Source organism: Diadema antillarum, unplaced genomic scaffold (assembly GCF_040938485.1).
Source record: "Diadema antillarum isolate AM-2024a unplaced genomic scaffold, OU_Dant_1.0 scf00000037, whole genome shotgun sequence".
Classification (NCBI taxonomy): domain Eukaryota; kingdom Metazoa; phylum Echinodermata; class Echinoidea; order Diadematoida; family Diadematidae; genus Diadema; species Diadema antillarum.
Genome location: NW_027270926.1, coordinates 2597729 through 2622816, shown reverse-complemented (window position 1 = coordinate 2622816; position 25088 = coordinate 2597729). Strand labels below are relative to the sequence as shown.

At 39.0% G+C, this 25088-nt stretch overlaps 1 protein-coding gene across 1 annotated transcript in view; it reads left to right on the top strand.

Moving 5' to 3' along the window:
* LOC139709398 (uncharacterized) overlaps positions 1-25088 on the top strand; it is a 99726-nt gene that overhangs the window by 13163 nt on the left and 61475 nt on the right. The window contains exons 2-6 of the mRNA XM_071621368.1: positions 3001-3295; positions 10550-10757; positions 11677-11793; positions 15372-15473; positions 22383-22639. Coding sequence (XP_071477469.1) covers positions 3001-3295; positions 10550-10757; positions 11677-11793; positions 15372-15473; positions 22383-22639 — 979 coding nt within the window. The remainder of the gene's footprint in view (positions 1-3000; positions 3296-10549; positions 10758-11676; positions 11794-15371; positions 15474-22382; positions 22640-25088) is intronic.

Here is a 25088-nt window from a genome sequence, read left to right as displayed (position 1 = left end):
TAACTCAAGGTATCATCATGAAACTTACATATTTATGCATGTTCAACCTAACAGTGATTCTCTTTGGAACTGTGAGGTCAAAGGTCAAAGGCCAGGTTTAGATAATGCTATTTTCCCATTTGATACTGAAATTATACTTTTTCTCAATACCTTGAAAATTACTCAATGCATAACCTTATAAAAGGGTCAAAAGTCAAGTAAAAATCATCAGTTCCCCAAATACCTGCACTCTGACATTTTAATCATTCATCCAATTGAACCTAGTTCTAGGAAAGTGAACATTCAGCACATTTGTGTCAAACCTGTCATTTTAATATTTTGCCAATTGTGTGAAACTGTCATCACACATTGTCAAGACATTGTACTATAGACCTATTAGGAGAACCATGCATTATGGCGGAGGCATATCAGTCGTCGTAGCGATATATCTAGTTAGAAAAGCTTTAAGGCTGAGAAACGTCATAACGATTTTATAGCACTGACATTAATGCTGGATCCCAAATAATTGCTGACAAACAGGACAAATTTGAACCCTTAAACTGTTTTTTCACAACCAGAGTGCTCATCCTTAGAACTGTTAACAGTTTGCACTCATTGCTGCTGGCTAAGATTTCACTGCTAATATATATGGTTTGGCTCTGATAATGAATTGGATGTAGTAGCATGGTGGAAACTTTGTGAGTCAGATATTGTTGAGGGTCTGTCAACATTACATGTATACACATGATCTTTGTAGTCATGAAATCTCTGAAAAGACATATTATAGTCTTGATGTACAGTGTAGGTTGGGTGTAGGTGTGTATCATTTCAAACTTTGATCAGTACAAGATAATATTTTTAAATTCAGAACATGCAAATAGATCAGGCCCAATAATGTTACAAACCTCAAACATTGGGAATAACCGCTTGGGCTTGCTTACACTGCGTTCATTGTGATATCTGTATCTATAGACACAAGATGGTTATCTTTCTAGACTGATTTCCTTACATTATGTTTCTTGATGGATGTTTCCTCTGAAGACAGTGAATCACATATTAATCATTGTCTCGGGTTACCATTCATTATAGTTCAGTTGTTGTGTTGTTTGATAACTTCATAAATTCTACATATTTTTCTTACTTATTTTGTTTTTGCCAACCATTAAAGCTGATGGCATAGCATTTTTTTTTTAATGTTTGGGATGATGCAAGATGTTCTTGCTTCTTGGCCCAAGGTAATGCCTAGTATCATGTCTAGACTAGAGACCAGGCCAATTTTAGATTTGGAATCTGAGCTTGCACCTTGCTAGTGTGCAACAACATTCTATTCTTAGCCTCTATAATAAAGATGACATTATTAAAGATTAAACCCAAGTTAGGAAATAAAGATTGTCCCATGGTGAGTGGAAGACACTTCATCATTCAAAGGTAGAAATCAGAGAATAAAAGTGCTTTTGTATATTCTCGACCCTTCAGAAACAGTTAATGCCAAAAATTTGACAAAGGCCATTTTGATACTGAGTACAACCATTTACAGCCCAATTTGTGAAAATTTGGATTATTTGCCATTTAGACGCATGATAACTCACAGACTCAATGAAACTCTGTAGAGACTGTTCATCCGTTATCTGCTTTTTGTTTTGCATTCTAGGTTTTCGTATAGAGATGAAATATGGTAGTACTGTGTGTGGATTATGAAATTATTTGTTCAATATGCTACAGAGAGAGGGAAAAAAGAAGAAGCTACATGTACAATCACCCTGTGGTTTCCCATGATGCCTCACTCCGGTCTGTTTCCCTTCCCTTTGAGGACACAATGTATAGAACCAGGGAGGTTGGAAACCTCACCTCCCTGACGTAACGCTGCATCTTGCATCAGTATAAAAAGCCTTTGTTAGCACAGTACACAGGATATTAGAATTAATTTTCCTTGAGATTTCTGTTTTCTTGAACCAGCTTCATGACAAAGAGTTATTTTGGGGCCTCTGAACAATGATGTCCCTGCTGCCAGTCATGTGACGATAGTAAACTGTGCACAGTCAGTGTGAGTACCATGCACACTCAGATCTTAAACCGTGCATACACATATGCGCCATGCACACTCAAATCTTTAAAATAGACTGCTGATATGCCATGTTGCCAGTGACAAACTGTCCTGTGTGAATGTGATGCTAGTATCAGTTGATTTTCATCCAGGCTGCTGAAATTATATTAGAAAATAACATTCTTCAAATATTTCTCCCATTAATGTGGTATTTGGGTCGAAAAGCCCCTCATGTGTTATATATCACCCAACTGTGCATGCTCTGAGATTGAATTTGATTGTGTGTTCGAAAATTCCTAGAGGAAATGTTTGTATAGAGGAATGTGCATACTTTGTAGTTTCTTGTTTGTGTGATGTTGATTTGGTTTGCTTATGTGTTAGTTTGGTGTATTTTTTCCCCGATCTGTCTTGGCATTGCATTTTTCCCATTATGCAAATATTTTGTTACAAATAGCTAAGAGCTTTGACATTTGAAGAAAAAAAAAATGCATTGTAACTTCCCTTCTGTATGTAGTGTTATGAATTATTTGCCGGGAAGAAAAAAATACATGTATGAAAAAGTTTTTTTTTTTGGATGTTCAAAGGGGACTTGTCTCAGATCAGATCTGCTTAACCATTGCGAAATCATTCCCATTGAAAAAGTACGACCATGGAGCTACTTATGGGACGACTTACCTTGATTACACAAAATGGCTGACAGTTTCAGAAACTGTGCACTTTTTGATAGTAAATGGTGGTGATTTACGAATTGAATAACAAAATGTGCTCTGTGTGATTTGCTCTTTTCCATTCATTCTGTGAGTGAATGTGCCATTAGCAATGTGCAACAATATCCAAAAGGTTAAACTTGTTAGTTCATTATGATTTGATGGTCCCCATAGGTACACATATTTGAATTTGCAGCACATCACTTGTATCTCAAGGGAGCTGTCTTCAATTTTTTTTTCAACGTAGTCTTTTTTTTTTTTCCTATGCAGACCCCTGTCCACCATGCCGGGCATACAAGATGAGTCCAACGGGGGCCCGCCCGGCAGCACCAAGGACCTCCTCTACGACCAGTTCATCCAAGCGGGCACGTTCCAGGGCATCCTGAAGACTTTCTTTCAGCTGTGCGAGGAGCTGGGCTTGAAGCCCTTCACCGACCACCACAACTTCTACCACCGCTTCAAGTCCCAGCTCAACTCATGGAAGGCCAAGTCGCTCTGGGCCAAGCTGGACAAGCGGGCCAACCGCAAGGAGTACAAGAAGGGCAAGGCGTGCTCCAACACCAATGTAAGTTGGCCCCCGTAAGGATGGGTGCCAAACCCTGTAGGTTGTGGGTTGTCCTGTTCTGTAGATGTAGCATGTCAAGGGATGTGTTTTTTTTTTTGGGGGGGGGGGTGAGGGAGAGTTGTCCATATGTAACATAGATCTTGTCAGACAAACTAGTTCTAACACTTTGTAGGAAAATACCAATAGAAAAGACAAAAGAAAAAAAGAAAAACCCAGGGCCCTGCATTTCTACCCCCCCCACAAAAACTGAACACACACACCAGCCCCCCTCCCCCACACACACTCACACACAAAAAACACTAGAAAAGAAAATAGAAATAAAAAAATAAAAGTCAAACATGCATGCAAAGCAGAGAGAGTAGAATGAGCCCAATTGATGAATATCATCCTTATGATTGGAAGGATTTATGAAATTTGATGGAAAATTGCTGCAAATTGGGTGGGATTCCCCAAGTGGATTTAGGTACAACGTGTACTTCATCATTTTTTGTCTGAGAGCAGTTCTACCGAGTCTACTTTTTCACGTACGATATTGAAGACACCTCGTTGCATTTATGATCATGAGGTAAGGCAAAGGCTGCACTATTTTTTTCTTGCATTTTTTTTGTTTTGTTAATTGGTTGATTCCTATAACTATTTATAGGCATGACATTCTTCCAAGCACAACTCACACAAATTCTAAAATGTATCGAGTTTACACTGGTGGAAAACTGAGCATTTGCACGCTTTCACTCTCTGTTGGATTCTGTTCCTTTTGCCAGAGCTCTTCAAATTTCTGGGTTGGGTTACAAAATAATTGTGGCGTCCTGCAGAGCTGCACATTTGCAGTCTTCACCCTGGGTGAACTTTTCCCCGTCTGTTGCTATTCAATAAGAGTTATTGAATAGTCATCTGACATGCCACTTTGCCTTTTGTGGGTACAGTGTCCGTCATAATGTGGGTCTTGTCTGTGTGTATTCACAAATTGCTGGTCCAATATCATCCCAGGAGACACCTAATGGATCTCAGTCCAAATTCCTACTCGTTTCCACTTGGATAATGTACACACACGGTTATGGCGCAAGATCATTTCAATCATCGCCCTTCCCTGAACTGTTTATGAATACATGTGTTTATAGTCCATGCAGGGCCTCCACTAAACAACGGTTTTCAACTCACTGATGGAGCCACCCTGTGAAAACAGGATTAAATAAATACATAAACTGTGGGATAACATCCCTGACAAGATTAAAACATCAGAAACGATTGATGAGTTTAAAGCTACCCTTAAAACACAATGTTTCATGATTAATAAATTAAATGATATAATTTTATTGACGGTCAAACTCCTCATTCTCATGTCCTTGAAAGGCTCTCTCTTTCTAGAGCACATAGGGATGATATTGTGATGTGCCCTTTATAAAAATGGTTCGTTATTATTTTTATTCATCAGTGCAAGTGACCTACAAACTGTAGTTTCAGTTCACGGAGAGGTCTGCCAATGTTGACTCTATCAAGTTCGTTAAGGATTTGCGTCATTGTTGAGATTACATTAAGACTCCACCCAGGGCATGTGCTTCGTTCTAATCAGCAGCAGTTCTCTTCCCTCCAGTCCCCCAGCCCCAACCCCACACCCGTAGCAGAGTAGATTACCAACATCAGGATGCTACAGGCCCACTTGCTTCGGCTTGGGGCAACTAAAACCTCACATTCAAGCAAGAAAAATGTATGGTTTTAGGCCCCATGCCAAGATGCCCATACAGGCAAGTCCATAGAACATGTAATCCCCTGCAACCTCCTGATTTCACATAGTCCTGTTGATTCGAATAATTTGTGGCACATATGTTTTACACAACTTTACAAAAGCTGTTGGGTCAACCCATGGTACTGGTGTGTTGGTGCTATATACTACATTCATCTTCCAAGAAATTCACACATATTAAAAGTCCTTTGGTAGCTTCAGTGTGTGGACTTGCCTTCTTGTAGCTTTCTGCTTGTATTTGATTTTTAAAGCAAGTGTGGAACGTGAATTATATACTGTATATATAGAAAATATATCTGCTATATGACCTCATAGTGAAATATCTGCTAGTACCTCATAAAATGGCATGTATTAAAGTTGTGATATAAAGTCATTGTGGTGGCCCTTGCAACCATTAGCCAGTGGCAAATGACATTTTATTTGCATTGTTGGTGTAATAACCACACTCTTTGTAAATTGTAAAAGCTTAGAATTGCCAATTATGTGAGGCAAGGGGAATTCTTATAATTTCAGCAAACACATAGGGCCTACCTGCTACGTCAGTGCATTGTAGATTATGATGGGAAATTATGTTACATATTGGTCCAATCATTTATCACTAACAAACCAGGAGTATTGCAATATGGATGATTAGACAAGCATTGTCGCATAATTGTCAAACCTGTCATCTCTAACAAAGCAGTTAATATTTTGATAGTTTTCATGATGAAACAAGAATTGTTACATCGCACATTGTGTCTTCCACCCATGATACTTGCTCATCAATGCCATAAGGGAATTCAGCGGGCTTGGACCCTACCCAAAAGCTGATCTGATTCGGTCTCTTTTGAGGATTTTGAACGTGCAAGCTGTCAAGCGATTGCGGCTGATTGTAGTTGGATTAATAAGTCCTTCATGGGCGCTCTGTTAGCCTCTAATAAAGCTAACTTTTGGTTTGCAAGCTTATGCGTTTCATGGTTAACCATGATTGTTGAGCATAGTATATGTGTTTCACAAGGACAAGGCAGTGTCAAGATAATCCCTTGAATCCTCTTTAAGCACTTAGTTCGAAATCTTTGTATTAAACAGACATTTTGTGTTCTTTGTTTGGGGGTTGCCTTGTAAAAATGATTAACGTGGCATGAATGTCACCTGTGTATTTAAAGGTCTCAACATGTTTCTACCAAATCAAGAGAGCACTTTTATCAGCACAATGACAGTATGATCGTGATGAATATAAGTTAAAGGTGGAGGTTAGATTTAGTAGGCTGGTATTTATTGCAGTCTCAAGCTCTCTAGTAGTCTTAATATCTGTGTGGCTGTTGTCAGCTGCAACTTCTTCAGCATCGCTACAACTTGTACCACCATCACCACCACCACTCCCAATATATCACTGAAATCATGCCTGCTGCCATTGAAACCACTATCCCACAATCTCAAGCTGCATTTCACAGTTGTACTTATGTCATCTGTGCTATGTTCTCAGAGACTCCAACCCCAAGCACCTTCTGATCTGGAGATTCTCCTGCCTGAAACCCCTAGCAAATGGGAGACTCCAAGTTGATGTATGTGCGAAGCGCGAAGTTCCGAGGGTTCTAGATGCTCTCTGGTGCTATCTAAGGCTTATTTTTTCAGCATACGATAGCAATAAGTAAGAAATCCTTTCCAAAGGGAGACACAGAGCCAGGGCGGGAGAAATTAAATCTCAAGCGGGAGAACGGTAGATTTTGCAAAAATGGGTTTTCGGCGGGAGATCTCCCGTCGAAAACGGGAGAGTTGGAGTCTCTGTGTTCTGCTCCCCTCCCTATCATAATCGGCCTCATTCATTTTAATTTCATCAATCAGAGTGCCAATAAAAGCATATAAAATCATATGTTTGCTTACTAGTCCTTATAAGACTCGCTAATGAGAGATTATAACACTTCTTCTTCCCCTCCCCAAGTGAAAAAAAAAAAGATCAACAGGGAAATAATTTTCCATCTAAAATTAGCAATTATCTGGCTGATGATAGACTGAAAGATTTAATGATACAATTAAAGTGTTTAATAATGTTTTTTTTTAATGAAAAGTACACATTCTCTTGACTTGTTATTGGCATATATCAAGGTGATGTTTATTTGTTTTTCCTTCTGTCATTCTGCCAGAAAAATCAAATTGTTTCACTTCGGTGACATCACAAACTGTTATAGCCTTGTAATCTAGTCTCGATGACACATTAATTTAGCCACAGACTTTGAAAGCTAAACTTGTTAAAAGATAGTTCAATGTTCATAAAACTTTACTGACACATTCTGTTCATATTTCTGCATTCACTAAAAGTAGAACTTCCTATGTGTGTGCAGTTCAGTTCCCGTAGAATTTCTGAGCAGTCTGCTAGCTGTCTAATCTTCAATACCATGCAAAGAAAACTCAAATGGCAAAGAGGTGTAGGTTTAACATCTTATGTTAGAGAATTTCATGCAGTCTTAATACAAAATGCCATCAGCAAAGGTAAAATGATAAACATCTTGCACAGGAAAGCTGTTGTTAGAGTTGAGAGGATAGCATGAAACAAAGATGCGGCTGTACCCTCACACGACGAGGACGACGCACATGCAGAGGCACGGTATGAAACCGGAAGACTGATGCATTGAAAAGTAAGACTGCTGGAATTTCTTGCTCTAGTCTGTCCCCTACTTCGACATCAATCGGGCAGCGTTCAGGAATTCTAATGAGTCATGCAAACAGCAGCTTTTACCCAGCCTCAGGATCTCTCCTCCTCCCCACCCCTTCCCTTCTTCTTAACGAGATGCCCTCAATGATTTGTCCATGACCTCACTTTGTACAATATTGAGCTGTAGCGGGTGCTTAAAGGCTGTGCGGAGAATCCCTTCGCTGAGCCAATGGACATGGGCAATACAGAGAGAATTCCATAGCAGCTGTCACATCATATTTGATGGTGGGCTTCTTGATGTGTGCCCTAGCTAGCAGACAGACCGCAGTATGCTTAGAAGCTTGGCCACAGGGTGTCATTCACTCTTTACAGAAGTCTACACTATTATGGCTGTATGCACTCTGAGGATGAGTGAATCACCCCTATTCTTTTTCTTCTTTTTCTTTCTGAACTGGGTAGATATCTTCAAAGTTCATCTACAAATGCCATTTTGTTAAAAGGAAAATTTGCTCATATTAGCCTCACAACTGGTTTTCGATTCAATGAGAAGTTTTGAGTGCACATTGTATTTAAATTTTTCCCTAACTGCCTGTGGCCCATAGTTGTTTGATAGATGTGTAAATGTTATACTTGATCATGAAAGAAATAATGCAGTAACGTGACATGTTCATCTTATGAGTCATAAGTTAAAAGCCCCATCAGTTGATCCCTCCCTTTGCATTCTTTCTTACTCTTTTCCCTGGCTTCTCTGTCTTCTCCATCCCTGTTAAAAAAAAAGGAAAAAAGAAAAAAGACACCCCCCCCCCACCATCTTTACTTGCTGTGATTGCTGGAGGGCTCCTTCTATTCATGGCGATGAAGATATTCATTCTGTTTTGGCTCCCAGTAACCCACCTGCAAGTCAGAGGTGTTGTGTTACGTTACTGAGTGAATCTCATTAATCAGGTCAATTAGACTATGAGCACACTGAAGTGAAAATAACTGTATTAAAAGAGAAAAGCTTGGCATGGCAAGAGATATAATTATGGAATGGTGTAAACGCAGAGTACGTGCCCTCAGACATTTTTGGCAGTGATTAAGTAACAGACCAGGGACTAGACAGATGAGCCAAGCCAAAACAAAACAGGACAAATATTGTTGGTGCATTGCCAGATACGCATTAAAGAGTTTCATCTACTGTAAAAGTGGTTTCTTTCGCATACAGAAACTTTCGCGGTTACCATCGGTGCCGACTTTTTCGCGTGTGTTTAAATTCGCGGTCGGTAATGATAGTGTTGTAACAAGCGACGAGTTCAAAACATTTTCGCGTGATGTTAAATTCGTGGTTCAACCTCAAAGCGCGAAAAGTGCGAAAATAAAACCACCGCGAAAGAAACCACTTTTACAGTATCTAGTTGCCATCAAATAATAGTTTTGATCTTATTTTGCTCACAGTCAGCAAACATTGTAGAGAATTTGATGAGTTGGTTATCGAGTGGGCTCTACAGAGCAGTATGAATAATAATGACATGTTCAGTATAAACACCCTTACCTGTGATATGGGTCATACTGATGTGATTCAAAATAGCTTATTTTGTTGAGTGGCATGACATTGTGACTTAACAAGGCAATTGTACGTGTAATATCATACCTATGGTCTGTCAGAAAAGCAATTTTATTTTTTTAATACAATGGCCTTTAGAATAGATCAGTGTATTTATTTGCACATTAAAGGCTAATGTGCTACCATAGCCAATCATCAGTCATGGCTTTGTGTTGAACTTGGCTGGCATTGTGTGAATCGGGGTGTCGTTAGTGGTTTGATCACGTTTTAACAATGTCGCCATGGCGATGGCAGTGATGGCAATTAGCAGGTGGCCAGGCACCAGTCTGTCATCCCTGGACAGATCTTTGCTGGTGTGGTGGTGGCTGGAGGTGCACCAGCGGCCAGCACCATATGCCACATTCTCTTCTCCCAGCTGAATGCCTGCAATTAAACCCATGGCAATGAGCTCTACTGCATGTTATTTTATGTACATATAACATACTGTTTGGTCTATATATTTCAATATCTCTGTACTCTCTTTTTTTTTTGTAAGGGGGTGGGGAGGGGTAGAATATTGTCAAGATTACTCAGGGTATTCAACGGGGATAGTTTGATTTGTGATTAATAGATTAGATTTTAGTGGTGCTTTTCCACTTCTGTCTATATTCTCTTCTGATGTGAAGAAGAGGAAAAATGAGTAAGAGTGATATATATATATATATATATATATATATATATATAGGCCTATATATTTCTTTTTTTAAATGTAGAAATTGTTGAAGGAGAGTTCATGCTTTCCTCCCTAAACACAAGCGACATTGAAAATCTGATTAACTTTCTAGGCTGTGTACTTGTGTTACCTTGTGCTGCTTGCAGCCTTCCAATCGCTATTTTTGTTGTTGTTTCATTTGTTTTTGTGTTAATTGCTGCAGAACGTGGGAAAGTGTTGAAATGTTAATTCAATTATTTTCAAATTCGTGTTTACAGAAAAAGAAATGGTAATACGGCCCAATGTCAGGAGATAAATAGAATGAACCAACTGTTCTTCATTCCAATGAATTGTGCACTCTCTGTATGGAAAATCAGCTGTACAAGGAAATAACAATGCTCTGCGAAATAGGAACATGTCACATATGTATGGGCTTTGCAAGTGACATTTAACACCAGCAGAGTGACCAATGTGGTTTCTATATCAGGAAGCATTTCTTCTTTTTTTTCTGTTTTCTTATAAAGCAATACATCATATGGATTACATTTTTACAGGCTTCAGTGCTTCTTGTCTTTGCTTAACATCATTTTTCCAATCATTACGTTTGTCTAATGCATTGCCCCCCATTTGTCGTCCAACATGTGCAGGTTTTCATTATCGGGGCGGGTCCCTGTGGCCTGCGAACGGCCATCGAGTGCGCCATGCTGGGGGCAAAGGTCGTCATCGTGGAGAAGCGTCAGAGCTTCTCGCGGAACAATGTGCTCCATCTCTGGCCCTTCCTCATCACAGACCTCCGCAACCTGGGCGCCAAGAAGTTCTTTGGCAAATTCTGTGCTGGAGCCATTGACCATATCAGTAAGACACACCAATGAGAGGACGTTATACTTACTGTATAAAACCAGAAACAATTGCATCATGAAAATTACCCGAATTGGAGCCTGTGGCCTTTTCTGCAGCCTAAAACTTTTGAGATTAGCCTCCAGACATGCAATGCATTTTGTGTTTAAAAATTAAAAAAAACCAACCAAACAAACTAAAAAAAAAAAACCAAAAAAATTTGCATGCATTTTACTTTCACAAATCTTAAATAGCTTCTTATGAAATTTGCCAAAGTTTCATGCATGTAAAAGTTTCAGGTTTTACAGTGGAGAGTGAGTGACCTGTGTACTCTGAGCTTTACCTCCAGGGTTTTGACATTCTAATTTTCTTCAAGTACAGGGCAATGTGAATTAGGTTTTAATAGTGACATTAACAAATCAAACTAAACAAAAAATTACAAAATTACAACATTGACCCTTGATCCCCTGTCCAGCCTTCACCCTAAAAAAACACATTGTACAGCTTCTGGGAAGTACTCAAAAAAAAAAAAAAAGTTAAACCAGAAGTGCAGAGACCTGAATCAAAGCATCTGCGACAGTATCATGAAAGATTCAAGTACATTCGAGGAATGCTGTTGTCATACCTCAAACAGTGTTTGCTTCGGTATCGAAGGTGGATGTTTTTGAGTAGATGTTATTTCAGAAGCATCATTCAAGTACGAGGCCTTTTCCTTGGGCCCACGCATGCATTAAGTGATTGCTGAACAATGTTTAAATGGATGGGTTGGAAAAGCACAGCTCATTTCGAGGAGTTACTCGTACTGTATGTATGTCCTGATGGTCATATTGAATAATAGAGTGATGCTATTCCATGCAATGCAGCTATTGCAACAGCCATGCACTTAAAGCAAAGATAACAATTTTTTTTTTCTCCCCATAATCTTTGTCATCTCCAGGCATACGGCAGCTACAAGTGATTGTCCTTAAAGTAGCCCTCATCTTTGGAGTGGAGATTCATACAGGTGTAACATTTGAGGACCTTGAGCAACCACCAGAAGACCAGGAACATGAAAGTGAGTGACCGGGACATTAACCCTCTGATTGTCATAATGTTAGAGTGACATTTACTTTTATTTATATGTACTGACTGGGTGCCAATGGCCTTTATTCATCTTTGTTTTCTTTCATTTGTCTTTTTCTTCTTTTTCTTCTTTTCCTTTTTTGCTGCTTCTTCTTATCCATCTTTTTCTTCCTTCACCTTCTCCATGTTTTCTTGGCTTGCTCTCTCTTCTCTTTTATCATATTTCTCCCGTTTCCTCTTCCTTTTCTGCTTCTTCTCTCCCTCCTCCTCCTCCTTCCTCCTGCTTCTTCTTTTTATCCTCTCCCACAAGTTATCAGCTCATTGTGGAAATAAGTAGTGCCTGAACTGTACAGAATGTTCCCTTTGCAAGTATAAACTTCTTATTGTGCGTCTTTGACCTTGAATTTGGTGTTAGACAAAATGAGAGTAGTTAGCGTTAAAGTGCCTTTGAAAAAGATAAGGCAAGCAGCATGTGATCTATTCTGAATTTGACGGAATCAAATGAGATAAGGATAGAGACATGGGAATGGGAAAGGAGGACTGTGTCCTCTTCTTCTTTTTCTGCTTCTTTCTTTCTTCTTCCTCCTCTATCTTCCTCCTTTCTTTTCTTTGATATCCTCCTTGAGTTTGATATATTGGCCCTATCAGCTTAATGTGAGAATAAGCATTGTCTTGAATGTACAGAATGTTCCCTGTGCAAGTATAACTTTCTTTAGTGTGTGTCTGTAACCTTGAAGTTGTTATCAGACAAAGTGAGAGTGTTCAGCATTCAAGTACCTTTGAAAGAAAGAGGTAAGCAACAAGTGATCGATTCTGAACTTGACCAAACCAAGCAGAATAAGGATAGAGAATTATTGGGAATGGGGAAAGAGGATAGAACTCAGAGCCCCTGAATCCAGGACGAAATCACTTTTGGCAGGGCTGAAGTTAGCGGAATCAGGACAACAGGCAATCCAACCATCGGATCCCATTAGGATGGACTTAAAAATAGCGCGCATCAACACCCCTGGCTGGATTTGTCCGAGGGTAGCCGCAATAAAACGGAAGTCCCTCGTCCAGTCATGCTGCCATACTCTGCACTGTGAGCGACCCCCTGCTATTATGAGACATAGTCTGTTCCCTGCATGGCTAGTGTTTGGGAATTTGCCTTATGTGGTCCTATTATTTCTGTATTGCTCCTTGTTCCTTCATTCCACAAGCAGCTTATTATGTGGAATGTGGAATTAGCTGATTTTACCATAGGTGTTGTTGTTGTTTTTTTTTCATTTTATAGAAAAAACTGGAGGAAAGAATGAAATACCACAGAGAAAGGTTTTATTTGTTGGCTGGAAGTAGTTGATGCAGGAGGTGAAAGGTGCAGCATAATTTTGAAAAAAAAAGAAGAAGAAGAGGGGGGAAAAAGAAAATGAAATAAGCCATTCTAGTCTACGACATAGACTGCTGAATACAAGGAATACTGGCAGATCAGAAATTACTCTTGTAACAAATCATGAAGAAAAACCTTAAAGAGCAAAACAGAAACTGATTTAATAGAATGCAGAACTACCAAATCTCCCTTACTTTGCAGGAGGCTTTTTTAAAACTTCAATATCTCTTCATGTCTGGACGAGAGAATATCAAAATCTCCATCACTTTTGAATTGCTTTTCAATAGTGAATACCCATAGAGATACATGTAACATGCAAGTATATCCCTGATTCCCCCTTGGAGGTGTCCCTAATTTCAATGGGTAAATGTTGGCTGTTCTGTGGATGCCATTGGACGTTGTAGCGCAAAGTGTGACAAGGCACAGTTGTCACAAGCAAAGGATGTCTGCGGCACACTGGCCAGTGTGTCGAGTCCCGGGAGCCGCGGTAAATTTCAAAGCCGGGCTTCGAACCGGAGACTAGCGGCCGGCACCCGCTGTAGCGTGACAAATTTGACAGTAATATTCTGATGACCGGGTGCCAAGCAACCAAAGGCCTGAATCATTGAGCTATCATGCTGGCATTGGGCCGTCTTGTGATCGGGATCTTCTCACATGGGGTGGGAAGGCTTATCTAACGTGTGAAATTTAATATCCCTGCCCAAGTGCATGAGACTCTTTTGCCCTTTCTCTCTCTCTCTCTCTCTCTGTCTCTCTGTCTTATTTATTCTCTCCTTGTCTCTCAAGTTCCCCATGCCATTTATTTGTTTGCTTTTTTTTTTCACTGTTTCTCATTTCCATCTCCTTATTGCTTTGACATTCAAGAAAAAAGGCTTGTATTTTTGCTTTTTCCAATGGGATAATATTGTCCCCTCCTTATCAGCTCTGTCTGTCTGTCTGTCTGTCTCACTCTCTCTATCTTGCCCAAAATAATTACATATGACTACATCATCCCTTTCTAGTTGTCTTTAGATCTCTTCTCTTTCTTGCCACAGGTATAACTACTTCTCTTCTCACAAGTCTATTGGCCCCTCTTCCTGCATACTTCTCATCCATCCCTACCCCTCCTCCTCCGCCTCCACCTCATTTTATCCCTCCAATTCGTGCTACTTTCCCTCTTCTACTTTTATTATCACTTTTCTTTTCTTGCTCGTCCTTATCCTTCTTGTTCTTGTTCTCCTCCTATTTCTGATTCCTCTTCCTTTACCCTTTCAGTCCTCTTCAGATTAAAAAATAGACTTCATCATGTACTGTATATGCCATATGTTTTATAGCAAGTCTAATTTTTTTGTTTACAAATTGGGACTTCTGAACAATTTTGCTCGTGGTTATGATTCGCTATCGTGGAGGACAGTGCTGAATAGAGAAATGTGTGCATGCACGTCAATAGCACCTGACGAAAGAAATTTGTGAAAATAAAAACCTTGCAAAATATATAGCATATTATGTTAGATATATGAAGAGTTTTATTGGAAAGCGAGTCAGCTCAGTCTGTGTTAATCTTAGATATTTGCACATAAAGCTGCTTAAAAAAAGAAATAGTGAGAAGATATGGCATATTTTTAATAACTTCAAGGATATTGTTTTGTAACAAGTGAGGTACCCTGGAAAGGTTTTATTTTGCTCTGTCTGGTGATGGACTTTTTAAAAATGTTTACAAATTACACTTACGCGGTTCGTGATAAACTCTTCATATGTACGTATCTTGTATTACTATTTTGTATTGTGATACTTACATGTATGTTAGGACATGGTATATGATGTATTGCTTGTTTCATGTAATATGTTATGTATCTAATTCACAATAAATATTTGGTTTTTTTGAGCACCGTGATTTCACTGTTATGATATGTCAGACTATATCTGTGAGCTTTCCTTGAGCTTTCCTGATTTCATCTCTCTCTATAAATCGTCGGATGTTTTCATACCTTTGATAATGTTGACATAATGATTATGAAAACATGCAGTCTCAAACTCATGTTTCTCCTTTTTTTTTTACCCCTTATGCTCACTGTTTGTTCATCAAACAAATAGCTGCCGTCTATCAGAAATGTGTGTATCAGGGACGTCAAAGGGTTGCTATCTTACAGACTACTTTACCTGTAGACATGCAGGCTGTTATTTCATGACTGTTGTCCTTTTGTGTTCTAATTTATCCTTACCAGAAATTGGTTGGAGGGCAAGGCTTAGCCCAAGGGACCATCCGGTCTCCGAGTTTGAGTTCGACGTCATCGTAGGAGCAGATGGGAGGAGAAACACACTTCATGGTAATGTACTTTATATTTTATACCAACACTGTTCAGCAAAGTTCCCTACCCCCCCCCCCCCCCCCCCACGGTGACCTTTTAACCCATGTAGAACCGTGTAGAACGAATAGACACAGAACAAAGGATGGGGCTGCATTTAAGTGTATCTGATATGATTCACGTCATCGTGTCAAGCGATAAGAACATTGCATTCCAGCCTTCACATGCTACATGAATAATCGTATCCACCACATCTTTCATCCGTATAGAATTTGACGTTGTGATGAACGACCGTGACTTTACTGTAACCTAGAGAGATAACATCAGTTGTGCTGTGATATTATTTCCCCCTTCTCTGGTGTGATATGTAAGTCTTGCCTCGGGTAACTGATCCGTAACATAAGTGCGCACACTTCAGCACGCATGACAGTGGGTAATCCGTCAAAATCTTTGGCCGGTTCAGTGGGAGGTTGTAGCCAAGATTACAGAGCGTACACCATTATAATGAAAGATGTGGTGTGTTGTGGCTTGTTGTGCAAATGAAATATTTCCCCGCGGCATTTGTTTTCTTCATTTTAAAAATAAATGAGGAAATGATTCATGCAGTGTGGTATTTTGTATTTACATTGTTTATTTATCTCCTCTCATGGTTGAAAGCCCTTTCAGCTTTGCTGATTTTCAAAGGGTTTCTACCGACCAACATCTACATAGAAATGAAACAGAGTGTATGTATGCATTATATATGAAAACATACATTGTATGTATATCTTACTTATGCAAATACAATGGAATATGTAGAAGATGCACATTAATGCACTTCATGAGATTCACAGTTAAACAAATGTTATACATGATCAATAATAATACAAATTAGACTTACTAAATTCTACCAAATTTCATAAGCAATAGAGACAGTTGAATAGGATATGAGACAAGCAAATAACAATGTTATAAATGTTCAGATGAAAAGTGTTCATTTCCATAGATCAAAGTATTGACAGATAGAATAGAAATGGTGACTGTTAGAGTTAGGCAAAACATGTCAAAGCATGTTTATAATGAACATGGCTGAAATGGAATAATGGTCCCTAAACAATGTACATGTAGTAAGCATTTTTAAATTTTTTTTTTTTTAAGATATAGGCAAAACAATAAAGTGACAGCATATTCAACTCGCCTGTCTCCTGCATTCAAAGGGTTTTCCAGCAATAGTGCATCACAAATAACCGAGGAATGTGTGTATGACACACATGGATGATGTTAGACAGCACTTGACTTCGTGGTGTCATGCATTGCTGACTGACCCCTGTGGTGCAGTTCAAATGCATGTACAAAAAAAAAAAACCAACAAAACAAAACAAAATGGAACTTCATTTATTCTGCATCAAATATGGCATAAGACCATGTCATGGACTGTATAAGGAGTAATGAGTGTGAACAAAAGTTTGAATTTTCTGTCTTTGTGAACCTTCATTGCAATGACTTTAACTGTTCATATAAGTCCTCAAGCTGTGGCTGCTGTAGTACATGTTGATGGCAAGAGTTATTGGAGTACCTTCATGTCCATAAATCATTCGCTTGTGAGAGCCTATATCATTAGAATGACAATTGTATGATTCTTATTTTGTAAGTGTAGTGAATATGATTGCATTATGAATCAACTCACCTTATATGCCACATAATTCACAAGGGTAGTATTTCACAAATTATGACTTGCAAGGCAATTCCGTGAGTGGTTGAATTTGCGATCAAGAACCACAGCGATTGGACAAGAAATAGGTTTGATATTTTCCCCCTGTCATGAGAAAAGTTAATGATTTACCACCTCGGAAATGATATACAATCCATTTTGTGTTAAGTGAGGCAATATTTTTGCATGTTGTTAATTTTGCAAGTTGTTAATTTTGCAAATATTAGTTTTACCAATTAAATGCAAAAATCAATACCAGGTATACAGTACTGTAAAAGTGGATATTTTCGCGCGACTAATTTTTCGCGCTTGGTGGGGTAAGAAGAGTTTCGCGTGTTTTTAATTCTGCGGAATCAAGAACTGAACTACTGGAACATAAGGCAAGCAAAAATATTTACGTGCTTTTATTTTCGCACTAGTTGCGGGTTGCGCGAAATACGCGAAAATTTCAACACCGCGAACATTTCCACTTTTACAGTACATAGTTTTGTGAGTTCCTGTCTGATCTAAAGTCAACAGCACCAGTCATGTTATGGGAGTGTATCAACCGAATGCTTATCAGAAATGAAAAAAAAAAAAATAAGGGGTAGCTGAAAATACTGCAGTGCTTTACGAAATGTTAAATCAAGCATATTTTCAATGAAATATTTGTGGATGCCTTTCCAGTGTTCACTAGTTATAGTAACGAGTAATGGCAGCAAAGTTTGCTATGTCAAGTGCAGACAATTCCATGAGGACAGTTAGTTTTTATATAATACATAAAAGCACTGAGATGCCGAGTTCCCTTTTTCCCCTGTTAATGATACATCCTTCGGCATTGTGAAGTGATAAGGTTTTATTTGATAAACATGTAGATATGTATTTCTTTTTTTTTTTTTTGTCGATCTCATGAAGTGTACAGGTAGAGCTGGAACTCATCCCTATGTACAGTATCTCATGTGCACATTATAGAGTCCTTGATGTACAAACTTACATAGTGTTCAAGCACACCTACATGATACAGTATGCTTTGTTTGCTCAAACCCTGTATGATAATGTCACTTAAAAGGATGGCCAGCTGTCCTTTTGGAGAGTGCACAGGAACTCTTTTGTTTTTGAAGTGACTTACCTGTGCAAACAAAGCATTCGATGGCCGATTAGAGAGCGCACCTATAATATAAACGATATCGTGCATGGTTTTTACAGTGATGTTGCGGTGAGATGTTTGGATTTGCCATTTGGCCCACATACTTTGCCCATGCAATCATGCGTGTCATTGCGTGTTTGTCAGAATCCTTATTTGACATATTGCTAAGATACTAGCGGTGTTGCGTGTACTCCTCTGCGAAAGTCAGACTCATGCTTTCTGTATCATCATGTGCCTGTGGCAGTACATCAAAAGGAAAACAGAAGTAGACTACAGAAATGTCAATATCAGTCAGTCATATGACAAGGTCATTGATGGGCTGAAGTGTCATGTGAATTAATATGTCAGATTTGTGTATCTCATCTATAAAAACAAACAAAAATACAATATGCATGGTTATCAGAGCTCAAAATTCAATGTATGTGTACCACAGAGATGCTGGATGTCTAACAACAAACTTTTTATGTGTGTGTACCATACAATACACTCGCGTTGGTTGAGAGTTAGGCCTACTTCTTTCACAGAACAGGCATACATGTGGTTTACAATTTGTATAACCCATATGAGAATATGGACAGATGTGTAACTATGACAAATATTTGATAATTTGCTTCGATGTGGAATATCAATGCTATTATGGTCTTTGATATTTTGTTGTTGTTCTAATTCATGTACAATTTGTATGTTGTATGAGAGACCTTAATGATCAATGCGATTACAGTCCCATTTATTGAGGGTATGCAAATTTTTGCTTTGAAAGTGACAGAGTTGAAAGAATGGTATGATGATATTCCTGAATACTGTCATGTCTTTGCTCTGGCTATTACAGGTTGAATGTATTTTTTATTTTTATTTTTGTTGTTGTAATTAGATCATTTTCATTGTCTTTTTCTGAATTGTACATCTGTGCTCCAAGCCGTATATGTTTCTCTGTGGTATATCTTACTTTGTTTTCTTCAAGTCCACTTCTGTAATGGTAGAAGGTAGAACTTTCTCTCTGTAAGTTGCAAGAGTTGTCCTGCTTTGCTGCCTTCCTTTTTTTTTCTCTCTGTGTTTGTTTTTGGCTGTCTTCTTTCTGTGTAAGAGAATATTAATTCCTTCCTAGTGCTCTCTCTTTACGCAAAGTTGCTAATCTGCCATAAAGCTTCCAAGGCAACTTCCCCATTTCGTAGTCCAACTCAATCGACAATTTTATGCTAAGTACCCCGTCTACTCGCCTTCACGCTCAACAGACCAAGCATGTCCATTTGACCCTGTTATCCCCGGCTGAAACTTGCCAAAACAACATCGGGCACCCAGGTGAATGGGAATGGAACCTACGTAAGAGTTCAATATACTGTAGTCTAGTGTCACAGACCTGCTCCACGGTATCAAAGGAGCACTCAATGATAGAAAGAGTGCACACTGGAGATGGGGAGGTACCATATCTGTGGTTTCTGACTTGACAACTACAGTGTATCCTGATGTTAATAAATGACTGTAATGTGCTAGTGTACCACTCTTTTCCATCTTCCATTCTGCCATCTATCCTTTTCTTCTTGCTACGTGGTTCTCTACTTTCAGAAAGTTCCCAGGAAAGATTACACTCCTATCATAATTTGATACAGCATGTAGGCTAATTACTTTCAATATGCAAAACGGTATTACAATACAATGATGTTAATAAATGACTGTAATGTGCTAGTGTACCACTCTTTTCCATCTTCCATTCTGCCATCTATCCTTTTCTTCTTGCTACGTGGTTCTCTACTTTCAGAAAGTTCCCAGGAAAGATTACACTCCTATCATAATTTGATACAGCATGTAGGCTAATTACTTTCAATATGCAAAACGGTATTACAATACAATTGTACAATGAAATCCTAAGTCATCCATCATTGAGTTTCGATTTTTCAGCATATGAGTTTCGATTTTTCAGCATATGCCCGCTAGCATACAAAATTGCACTATGTTGTACAATGTATGTCAATATGAATAAACAAAGCTTTCAAGGCAATACAGTGCCATGTAACCTGTACTGTAGCTCTGTAATGGCTTAATTATGCAAGTATTTCAGTGTAGCTTTCTGTTATGTAAAGCATACCATCTGAATCAACACACAAATATGGAGTTTCGCTTTGCTGTATAAATTATTTTGATACTATAGAGCTGGATTTTTTTAAAAGATGGTTTGAAAATAAAGGGAAAAGGTTGAATACATTATGCAAGTATATTGATAGCATCTTTTTATTTACTAAATATCTTTTTAGATACTCCATGCCTGTTGCATTTTGATACTAGTTCATTGTTCAATGCACTTGGCACAGGAGCAATAAATTTTTCTAGAGGGTGTAGTAGTGTGGTTGAAAATAATTTGTCGAGTAAAGATACACAGTTGCAGCTAATTGGATGTATACAATGAAGAATCTATCTTGATAGCGGGGGTGCTGTGGCATAGTGGATAAGACTCCTGACTCCCAATCGGAGGGCCCAAGTTCGATTCCCACCCTGTGCTTTCACGTCCTTGGACAAGATGTCTTTACCCACAATGTCCATCTCCACCCATGTGCACAAATGGGTATCTGGAAACGCTAGGGTGATAATAATGACAGGGCCCTCTGGTAGAGCAGTGGCAACCTAACTGAAGAGGCTACCCTGGATAAATAAGCCCTTACTATCATTATCAGTTTTCCCTGTCAGAGCCCCGCCGACAGGAAAAAGGAAAGTCAAGAAATTCATTATTATTTTTGTTTAAAGGCTTGCGTGCAAAGTTTGTGGAATCCACCCACATTCATGTTACACCCCCTTAATTATTCCTTTCACTTGAATGAGGGTTGAGGAAGAAAAAGTTATGATTTCAAACTGAACACCAATTCAAATTTTTGTTATACCTCCTACCATGACATTCCAGAAGTTGAAATCTACAATTGCTTCAAGCCTCTGCATTCCAGAAATGACTGTGTGTTCAATTTCCCTGTCTCTTTCAACCTTTCTCTCTTTCTTTTCTTGTTTTCTTTTTGTCTGAGACAAAGGAGTCCGTGTCACTGTAAATCTCATGCCTGATTGTATTACAGGAAGGACCCTGCTGGCTTCGTGTAGCCACAAAATTCCTTCATAGCAAAGTAGGCCCTGTGTGCAGAGTGGCCTCCAGCTTTGTGCACTTATTAAAAGCCCCTCCCCCACCCTCCCAACGTGATATCCTTCACTGAGCTATATTGGTTTCATGCAGTGCTGCTTAGTAATCAGAGGTAGAGATATTGCACAAGCCTCTTTTGTGAATATATCGTAAATTTTTCCTTCTTATAAATCCCATACATATAGGTCAGTTCAGATTTCATACTATAGATAACATTTTGTGCCATTGAGCATGTACAGTTTGTCAGAAATGTGTACAAACTTGATGAAAATTCCCAAATGTATGTGGTCCAGTCATGAAGCTTGCTGTCAAAATTATGCTGGATCTTTGTAATCCTGGCATGAAATTTGTCTGAAAACTTGTATTTTGGGTGATAATTAATATTGCTGCTCACAGTTTCAATGGTACATTGCATGGTAGTGAAATGGCGAAAATGTTGTTTCCAGCAACTTTCTGCATCGGAAATCTGTGATTAGAGGGCTCATATTTGAGATAGAAATGATTCATGTAAATCATAAGAGACATGTAGGCTTTGTGTATTGGATATGAGAACTGATGTTCAGTTTTGTTTCTTGTATATTCCACCATATACAAATATTGTTTTAATGGAAAGAATGCTTACACCACTAACACAAGATTGTAATTGCCTGTTGTATTTTGTATTTCTTCTCCTCTCTCTTGCTTCACAATATGCCTCAGATTTATGGATAGAGGGCACAATATACAGAAATACGTTGTATCATTATCAGTACATGAAGAAGTATATTGAGTATCAGATGAATCTGTGTGGCAGTTGACATATCTTATAGTGATGATGCATGCCCAATGCTGATGACATTTTGTACAAATATGACAGTTTTATCTCACTGGAGTGATGCAACTTAAAAATATTTACATATATTTTTCCTTTCTCTCCCCTACCCCTACCCCTCACCCCCCCCCCCCAAACAAAAAAAAAAAAAAAAAAAAAAAAACCTGACACCATTGTTATGCCACCAGGTTTCAAGAGGAAAGAGTTCCGGGGCAAGCTGGCCATCGCCATCACAGCCAACTTCATCAACAGGCACAGCAACGAGGAGGCCCGGGTGGAGGAGATCAGCGGCGTGGCGTTCATCTTCAACCAGAAGTTCTTCCAGGACCTGCGGCAGGACACGGGCATCGACCTGGAGAACATCGTCTACTACAAGGACGAGACGCACTACTTTGTCATGACGGCGAAGAAGCAGAGCCTGCTGAACAAAGGTGTCATCTTGAAGGTGAGCACATGGTCTTTTTACCCCTTCTCTTACCCCCTCCCTTTTCCCCTTTCCCCCCTCTCAAACACTATACTGTAAAATTAGAAATTATTGCATGCATGAAATTTTATGAATTTCACGAGGCGCCAAGATAAGCAAAGTAGAATGCAGATAGAAGTGTGTGTGTGTGTTTTTTTTTTTTACACAATGCATCGGATGGCAATGGCAATTCGCCAAAGTTTCATGCAGCAAAAGGCCATCAGCTCAAATTCACTATGTTTCCGATTTTCCAGTAACAATGGCTATAAGTAGAGGCTCTAAAATCATCTGGGATTCTTCTTATCTTCTTGGGGCATACATTGTACTTTCGAAGGGACATCTAAGCACCTACCAGACAAATAACATGACATACATGTTGAGACAAATTTTTTTGGAAACCTTAAAAATCCATACATTCAAACATATTCATTTCTTTTTAAGTATGTGCAGTCAGCACGTTATTCAATTCTTTCTGCTGCTTTATGCATTTATGGCAGTTGAATTCTGTACATGTGTAAATTTGTCTCCATTGCTCTTCAAGGAGCCAGATATAGATATGTAGCTGATGTGAGAAAGCACGACTGCAACACACTTTTGTCAGTACATCTGTCAGCACTACAATGAATGATATCGCGCTGATGTTCTTTTCCTCAATATAAGGGTGCGTTCGAGCGCTCTAAAGCGAACCAAAGCGAACTGAACCAAAGCGTACCGTACCGCACCATGCCAGTTTTGGAGCGTTCGAGCGCTCTGTTGAGAAAGCGTACCTCAAGAGTTATTTTTAGAAAAGGTCATGCATTTTTGTAGCAAGAATATCATTCACCCGGCACTTGAACTACTTACAGCTGTCCCGAACAAAGAGAATAATGTCTTTGCATTGTGGCGTATGCGCATGATACGTGCATGCATTACAACGAACTTTTGGTACGCTTTTGGTATGCTTTTGGAGCACATCGGGAAGTGGTCCACTTTTGGCTCGGTACAGTACGGTAAGGGACACTTTAGGAGCGTTCGAGCGCTCCTCTGGCGCGGGTACGGTACGGTACGGTTCGCTTTAGAAGAGCGCTCGAATGCACCCTATGTGTGCATTCATTTTGATTCTATTTCATACACCATAAAAGTACATTCAACACTGCTTTATGGAGAGCCAGTTGCTGGTACGTGTGGGCGATAATACTCTGGACTTGAGGACCGTTCACTGAAATTTGATAGATCCACCAATGACTGTGGTCATAATCAAGTGAAATGTAGGATGTGGTGCTTATTAGCCTTGATGTAGCAATGACATCATAATAGTGATATAATGTTGGCTTTTGTATTCGGGTGGCATAAGTTTGCATCACATGGTAATATCAGTGGACATATAACTGATTTATATTTAGTAGGAACAAAGATGATCTGGGATTGTTTGGACAAAGATGAATTTAGATTAAGAAAATAGTAACATTAGATTTGAAGAAAAGAGAAATCGGGGTATAGGAACACGCAGTGTCACATTTACTTGCATAATCGGATAACTTAAGTCCCTAGACTAATTATTACTATCTCTTTTGCTACACTCTCAAGATTTATGTGATAGTTAATTATAGGAAACAAAGTAGTCTTGTGATATTGTTCAAATTAATTACTGATTACATATTTTTAGTGTGTGTGCTTGCAAGAGATGTTCTCAGCTGTTGTTTCCCCAGACTATATGTCACTGAGCACAATGAATAGATCGAGAGCAGAGAAGGACTTTCTTGCTGTTCGTCATGCATTTAAGTATGTCAATTGCATGTGACTGAATGACAGACACAAATGTGAGCCTGTGGGATCATGGGACACGTGATCAGTATGATAATAGAACGAACAAAGGAAAGACGGCAGGCAGAAAATGAGATGCCTGTTACTAAATAATGAAGTTCCAAGGTGGCCGGGGACAGAAATAGACTTTGATTTACTGGAATAGCCTGATTTACCTTTTGTGTTTCATACTAAATTGTTTAATTTTTTTTTTCTCGTTTTGCTTTTGTTTTTGCAAAGAGAATCTAACATGATCAGGAATGAAATTTCTATTTTTAGACCAAGCACCCTCTTAATAGCCCGTCTGATGCTAGTTATCCTGAGAAGAAAAGGCGATGGGATTCCGCTGTAGACACTTGGCTTGGATCTGGCTCTTGTCTGTCCTTGTAATTCAAACAAAAGGTTTACATGAACAGGCGCGCCTGATCTCAAAAGATCGCAAAATGCTGAGTGACAGTAGATTAAAAGAAAAAACTTGAAATGTTCAAGTTCTTTGTCTCTTTCTATGTTGCTCTAAGACCAGTTTGAAAAGGGAAGGAGCTATGGAAGACAAGACTAAGGTTTTTTGTTTGTTGAAAGACAATAGAGCAGATGTGAACAAGGTGAAGAAAGTGCTAACAGAAAAGTGCTACTTAAGATAGGAGATATT